The sequence below is a fragment of the Aplysia californica genome, unplaced genomic scaffold (assembly GCF_000002075.1).
Source record: "Aplysia californica isolate F4 #8 unplaced genomic scaffold, AplCal3.0 scaffold00511, whole genome shotgun sequence".
Taxonomy (NCBI): Eukaryota; Metazoa; Mollusca; class Gastropoda; order Aplysiida; family Aplysiidae; genus Aplysia; species Aplysia californica.
The window spans coordinates 245,920-253,812 of NW_004797781.1; the positions used below are offsets into that span (position 1 = coordinate 245,920).

The 7,893-nt window shown below is 36.2% G+C and overlaps 2 protein-coding genes across 2 annotated transcripts in view; both read right to left on the minus strand.

Moving 5' to 3' along the window:
• Window positions 1-6,026, minus strand: part of LOC118478342 — a gene marked incomplete in the record, with an annotated part of 11,765 nt that extends 5,739 nt beyond the window's left edge. Inside the window, 5 exon segments of the mRNA XM_035971807.1 lie at window positions 1,790-1,958; window positions 2,887-2,924; window positions 4,134-4,253; window positions 4,898-5,218; window positions 6,017-6,026. Coding sequence (XP_035827700.1) covers window positions 1,790-1,958; window positions 2,887-2,924; window positions 4,134-4,253; window positions 4,898-5,218; window positions 6,017-6,026 — 658 coding nt within the window.
• A 1,021-nt stretch (window positions 6,027-7,047) lies between these two features.
• LOC101846240 (myelin regulatory factor) overlaps window positions 7,048-7,893 on the minus strand; it is a gene marked incomplete at its 5' end in the record, with an annotated part of 14,921 nt that continues 14,075 nt past the window's right edge. The window contains 1 exon segment of the mRNA XM_013086835.2: window positions 7,048-7,546. Coding sequence (XP_012942289.2) covers window positions 7,321-7,546 — 226 coding nt within the window.

Here is a 7,893-nt window from a genome sequence, read left to right on the forward strand (position 1 = left end):
AAACCAAAGAAACCAACGTCTTTCCGCAAGTTGAGAAATTTTAATGGAATATTTTTTTTGTTTTAGGTCAAAACCTTTTAATATGTATATCCATTTAAAAATACAATTCTCAGTGTATTTTACTGAAAAACGTTGATCAAAGGCCCACATAAAAAAGTAAATTTGCTGTTCCGATGTCGACACTATACAGCTTTAGAACTCACTTAACTTTGGAGACCATTTTCTATACTTATTTTACCTGACACCAAGCAACCTACACCTCAATTAATCAAAAATATCTTGACTTCTATTCAAGATGGATTCTTTTTTCATCAAAAGCAATGTAAATGAACAACCCTTAATTTTTTTTCGGCCTCAATATATTCTGCCACTATAAAAGTCAAGTTTTTTCCTGAACAACCTTTAATCCTTTGAACCTTGACCTCTTCATGCTACCAAGCCCCTCTGCCTGAGCTCCTTAATGATATATATATTACTAACATTCATAAGATTGTCAGAATCACATTCCCTATCCCACTCATGGTAGTCCTCATCATTACCAGCATCTAATTCAGAAATATCTTCAAAATAATCAGAAACGTTCTGTGTAGTTAACACGGTTTCTTGCTTGCCATTTGTACTGCGAGGGTCGGTTTGGGGATAGGGTCTCGCTCACCGCTGTACTGGTGGCTATAGGCATGAGGAAGGTGAGACAGAAGAGGAAATTTAGGAAGAGAAAGAGGATCAGGAGAAAGAGTGGGAGGCCCTGAAGACAATGGATGAGAAGGAGAGAAAATAGGCAATGACAATAAATTAAAGGTAGAACTTAATTCCTGTTTTTCTGTGTGTCTTACAAATAAATGAACAATTTTATATTCACATTGCAGCTTATCTTATTATCTTACAAAGAGAAAAGCAAATTCATATTGCCATCCACAGCCTCAATTCAGCAAAGTATGAAAACACTTCAAAATGAGATATGATATCGGGAACAAAAACAATTCTCCTTTCAACCGAGTAAAGTCTTTGAGAAAACAAACACATCAATTTTACCCCCAATTACAGAAAGAACTATATAAGACAAGTGGCTTTCTTCCAGCGACACCCAAAAGGGTATAAGTGGCGGATAAAAGTAAAAGTAAAGTAAAAGTATTGAATAATATTTGTTATTTTGAACATTTCAATATGCAACACATAGGGTTTCATCAGATTTAGATATTTCTTTGTAAACTTTTTGTGAGACCTCCCGTGAGGTCACGAAACAATCACAAATTATTTGCGTCCTGAATCAAAATTATCAGCTAAGCCATTTTGTTGATATTTTACACCCCCTTCAACATAATTTACATCATTTTGGAGGCGAGCTTCTACAACCCTTCCCCTGTTTGGGCCATCCCTAGCTGAGAAGTGTAGCCTACAACATCCCTGCAGACACACAGAGATACTCGATATAAAGAGCATGCTGACAAAATGTGCAACTTCTCGAATTCAAGCCTTAAGGAAATAGATAGGCCTAAATCACGCTTATAGGAGAAGTTTTTGCAATTTATAACTATGAATTAATAAAAGACAGGTTACAGTTAAAGAACATGACATCAAAAGAAAATCTACAAATTTGATATTAATGTCGATTTTTTGCCGATATCTCCATTTGTAGATTGTGGTTAAGTAACTCATTTTGTCAGCACAAACCTCCCCACAAACGAATCGAACACAATAAACTAAGACACCCCATGCTTGGATATTAGATAAACCTAATAAAGTAAGAAAACAAAACCTTTGACATTATTAGGATAAGTTGTAAAAGTACCTGCTCCTCTTTTTTTGCGATACCCATAAGACTCTCCTCCATCTCCAACATTGTTGATGACGTTGTAAGAAGGAGATCCATGCATAATGTTGTTATCGAAAACATTGTAGTCAGGATTGTTGGTTGGGTGCTTCTTGTTTCCCACAGGTATGTTCACAATAACTGCAGGCTGAAAATAAATGAACGCAGGTCAAAACATTTAACTCAGCAAAGACAGGATAGCAATGTCATAAGCTGCTCTTATCCATTGTGTTCACACATTAAGGGCTTCTTTGCATCAAACTTCAAATACCAAAACTCAAACATCAAACACTAAACTTCAAACATCAGACATCAAAATTCAAACGCCAAACCTTAAACATCGATCATCAAACTTTAACATCAAACTTCAAATATGAAACACTTAAATTTCAGACTGGGCTGAAGCACCAAAAAAGCACACAGTTAGTCAAGCTCATACCCCTCCCCCCCTCCCATTCCACTCTGACCACAAGGAACAAGGAATATAAAAAAGATACTGGCATACGTTTGTGTAATACTACTAAAGTTAAAATCAATTCAAGTGCTGTAGATAAACGTTCATATATGTTCCAACCGTCTGCATACAGCAAATAAAGATTGCGCAATATTTATTGCATAACACAACGGTAACAGTCACAGACCACTGAAGCATGAAATTACTACTTTCAAGGAAAACCATCAGTGAGTGTGGTAAAGCATGTCACGAAACAAAAAGACTCATTTTTCACCAAATATAGCATTTCATAATTTTTTATAAGAAAATTTGCACTCTATTTAAACGGGATGCAAGAGTTTTTCCAACCCACCTTTCCAGATTTAAATAAACATTCCATAAAAAAAATAATTTTGACTTAAATGATTTGTAGCAGTTACCATAACTATAGAAAAAGATAAGAGTAAAAAAACTATGTAACCTGAGAGTCCTCATTAGAAAAGGTCTGTACCTATCATATGTGATAGAGCGTTATATAAATGCAATCTAATATTATTATAATTATTATTGTAATTATTATTATAATTATTATTATTATTATTATTATTATTGTTGTTAATAATATTATGATCATTATAATTACCTGGCTAGGATCTACGTCAATTGGATCCGGAAAAGTGTCTGGGGAGGAAAATTATTAAAATATCTTGTAAAATTTCACAATCAAAGCATCAAAGAAGGTGTACAACATAGAAAATTACAATATAAAATTCTTTTCAAATTCTCAAAATGGTGAAATCAGGTGCTTGTCAAACTAATGAAATCAAAGAAAACAGCATTTTTCCGCCGGAATGGGATTTTTTTCAGAATTTTTGTTTTTTGTCTCAACACCTTTCAAGACCATATAAAAACAAATTTAGGTCTGGATTTTTTAAAAAAACGTTGATTAAAGGCAAAAACCAAAATAGATTTAAATTCCCTTTCAACAGTGTTTAGCTATAAAAGAGGTAAGGGTGGTGGTCAAAGCCTTCTCTTATCAATATAAACACCATCATGGAATCTTTAACATGTGCAACTTGCTCACGAGACCTCTAAAGTTTTTCATCCTTATCCGAGAAGTCTTGGAGTGGCTTAAATATAGCAGTAATAAAGAGCCAGGAGAAATGGTAGAAAGAGATAGGAGTAAAGGAGAGAGGAGCCAAGAGGAGGCTGGAGGTGGGAGAAAGTGGAAATGAAAGAACATGACTAAAAAGCAGGAAAGAATGTGAAAGGAGAACATTTTAGAGATTTCAATATTTTCATCACTGTCAGTTTCAAACCCCGGATCTTTTGAATAAAATACCATACCTCTCAACCACGAGAGCCCACCATAAGATTATTTTCCCCTCAACTTCAAAGAAATGCATTGAAAAATATACAGCATTACGGAGGCTTACTCAATTTAAGAATTTTCTTTCAACAGTCAGTACCTGAAAGTGGTTAATGATAAGTAAAATCTTAAGTACCTACCACAAATTTCAACATTCCTACTTTCATATAATTTTTCTGGCACCTACGGAGCACGCCCCCGCCTTCCTTTCCCCTTCCACCAGCCCCCCTTTTCTTACAGAGGATTATTTCTGACTCTTTATCTTGATGGTTCAGTTCAAGAAACCCGCATGCCACATTTTTCTAAAATAGACATTCTTTGCTTTTCTGAGGCCGCAGATCTTTCTCCATTACATATCTTTTCGATATGAGGATCAGACTGTAAATAATTTATTTACCATCCAATCCTGACATCGAAAAGATGGTCACAAAGAGTGATCTGTGGCCACGGGAAAGCAAAAAATCATTGGTATTAGCAAAAATGCGGTGTACGGATAGACGTGAAAATCTCAATGTGCTTACAAGGAGGATCTCCCCTTCCATCCTCGTGAGGAGCAGGGCAACACAGTCTCTCACAATACCCAGCCGTGCAGGGATAAGCTGGCACGACAGGCTGGCGATTTGACTGGGAGGAAGTCCCACCTGGGAAAAAGCAATCAGAGCCATAGTCATTTTACATACGCCACAATGTCAGCCATAGAGACACATAACAAACATTAAAAACGTATAACAATGACCGCCATCTGCAAACACAAAAATAACAGACATCTACAAACATAACAATTACAGATACTTACGTAAAAGGGACTTTAAAAAAAGATTTGTGTACATTTGATAAGGAGTTTAAAATGCTTTGCTGCAAAGAAAAGTGGCATATAATAAAACATTTTTAAACACCGAGAAATAGTTGGCAAAAGAGCAATTTTATTTCAAGAAATATTTTCATTCTCTATCAAAATTATTTCTATAAATTTCAACAGTTGGTAGAGCAGAAGCAGGAGGAGGAGGAGGAGGACAAAGAAGAGAAGGAAGAGAAGGAAGGGCATAGTAACTGGTAGAATATAAGAAGAGGAAGTAGTTTTTTTAGCTTTAATAAGAGTTTTATGGCACTTGCAACACAATAAGGTCGTATAAGTGCCGAAGATTAGAGGTGTTACAAGAGAGTTAGAACCATAAAAAAGAAGGAGGAGAGATCAGGATGATAGACGTTTGATAGGAAAGAAGAAGCAAACCACACCAGAACCCGTCAAACACCCACAGAGGAAGTAGACAAGGGATATACTGACCAGTGGTTATTGTTATTGAAGAAGTCACAGAACTCGGGGGTCGAGAGGTCGTCGAAGAAGAAACAAAACCTGGAGGTTGTGCTGTCGTGTGAGGAAACGGTGGCGAATGTGTCGCTGTTGATATGTTGAATGGTGCCGCTGTTGTGAACAGAGCTGTAGAGTTCCCTGGTCCACCGATAGGATTTTTATCATTGCTTTGTACAATTTTATTTGATTTTGAGCTGTCGTGACTTGGGAGTTTTTCAAAAATGTACAAAACAATGACTGTGATCAAACTGTGGAGGAGCAAAAATCTCTTGTGAGTTAAAGAAATGGAAAAGACTGCCTCAGAAATTGCAGTGCTTTAGTTTTTAGTATCAGTTTTAGTAAGAATTTTACGGCACTTGCAACACAAATAGGGCATATGAGGCAGTGTGGTGAAATCAGACGCTCATCAAAATAATGAAAGGGAAGAAACTGGCATTTTTCTGTAGGTTTGGGTATTTTTATCCAATTTTTGTTTTTTAGCTCAACATCTTCCATGTCAATTAAAGAACACATTTCTGTGTGGATTGTACTGCAAAACGTAAAGACATAAATAATATTAATTTTTTTGTTTCTAAGGACTCTCAAGCTAAGGAAATACCTAAATTTTGGCGGCCATTTTCTTGCTAACTGAGACCAGGCAATCCCCACATATTTCAATGGCAAATACTTCCATTTGTATTCAAAATAAATGGAAATATTTTCCTCAAAAGCATGACAAATGAAAATGCTTTAAGGTGATATCAATACCAATAACTCGACATGCCAAAAAAATTGACGAGCGCCTGATTCCACCACGTCGTGACACATATAACTTCTGGTCGTGACACATATAACTTCTGGTCGTGACACATATAACTTCTGGTCGTGACACATATAACTTCTGGTCGTGACACATATAACTTCTGGAGACTAAAGTTGTTATAAAAAAGTAACATACAGAAAGAAGAAAAAGCAGAGAGGAAAATGTTGGATGTTCGATTGGAATCGGGGAGAAAAACAACTCCCGAGCATCCCCCAACCCATCCACCCAACGGCAGTCAGCAGATCTAGAGTCACAATAAACTCAGATCAGAAGGGTAGTTCCAGTCCAACCTGCTCTCATGGCCACCTGTCCCAGACAACCAGTGCAAACAACCACTCCCCATTCCCCTCCATGTGTTTTTTAAATATTACAATGACACTGTCCAACATCCACCTGTCTATGACAATTAACCACTTTACTCCTTGAAAATGACAAGCTGTTTTGGACAATTTTGACTGTACTTTTTTTCCCCCCCGTTGCCTTTAACAGAGGCAAAAATGCTTTTAACCGTACAATCATTATGGAAGTTAATATAAGATTTCGGTGGTTCTTTTGAACTTTTCACTTCAGGATAAGCAATTACTGTAGCCTACTTTTTTGTCCTATAGGCCTATTGTTATTAACATAGACAAAAATGCTTGTACTATAATATAATTGTTATGGCAGTTAACACAAGATTTGGGTAACTATTTAAAACTTTTCACTTCAAGATAAGCAATTACTATAAGCTTTCCAAGAAGAATCTAGTCTCCAGTTGTGATTGTCTTGAGAAATATCAATTTCCTTCCACGGAAAGTGGCTGAAAAGAAGCTAGCAAAATCAGACCAGGTAGACCATGACTGAAATAAATCATTGCAAATAAAATGCACTTGATAAGTAATAACTTATCAAAATGACACAAGATATCTTAAAGAATAGTCAGAATTGCATCAGTAAACAAAGCTGCATTCTTTAAAAAATCAAACGTCACTCAAGGATATTGAAGGTTTGATTGAGTTGGAGTAAAGAAAAGCACATGGATATAGCTACAATCATAAATGGCGAAGAAAAATTAAGAAAGCCGATAAATTCACGAGAGGGAAAGAAAAGAGGTAGAATCCACCTGTGATGGTCTCAAATCACCAGTATAAAGAACGTTCCATGACATTGTAAGTCTTATAAACTTATATATTGTAAGTTGTCCTTTAAACAGATTTCTTTCCCCGTTGAACTATTCATGTATAGATAAAAACCATCTTATTTAACTCTTTATCCCTGGCAAGGCGCTCCCAGCAGCTCGCGGTTGGAACTGCTGTGCCAGAGAGCGGCTCGGACACATTTCTTTATGACAACTTTGACTTCAAATCACTTTTCGGCCATTACCGAAAACAGGTCTCTTTTATCGGGATTTCATTCATTAGATGAAGAACTATCGAAATAAGTTCCCTTGCTTTGATTTAATGACCTATTTAGTGACTTTTTCGTCATTTCTAGATTGAGTACCAACAAAGGGCCTCGGCATAAGTGAGTTTACCCCCCATGGAGATAAAGAGTTAACAAATGAACTACAACAAATGAAATTTGATGTAATTGAAAAAAAATCTGGCCAAAAATCTTACCATAATGCCAAAAAAAAGAAAATTAAAAGACCGGCTTTTGTTAATTTTTTGGCGAAGAATCTGCTCATCGTGACACATAATGAAGAGTTCTTGTTTTCCTTTTCACTGGGAGAAGACGAGTGATCCCCACGTCGACTCTTGGCCTCTCTCTTGTACTGTTCTCGTCGTGGGGATCTGCTTCTGTCTGATTCTGACGTGCTCACCCTCTTAGGGACTACACTACTGCAAAACACAAATACACCATTTGTCAGGTTTTGTTTGTTCAACCTTATCCTAACCTAAAATTAAACAGAAAAAAGAACAATTGGTATGAAGAAAGTGCAGTTCCTAAGACACGTAAGTCAATATAAAGGTTTTGAACATCGTGCTCTCACTGGAAAAATAGAAAGCAAAATGGTAAATGCAGGTCGAGACTAATTTCTTTAAAGATTTAACACATGGGAGAAGGGAAAAGACTAGGTTAATGACAGATTTTTTAGGATCATCTGAAAAAAGAAATACAAGGCAAATCATGACTGTCAATGTCTGTTTTAGATATGGCACTTGAAAAAGAAAAATTAGAGGAGGAG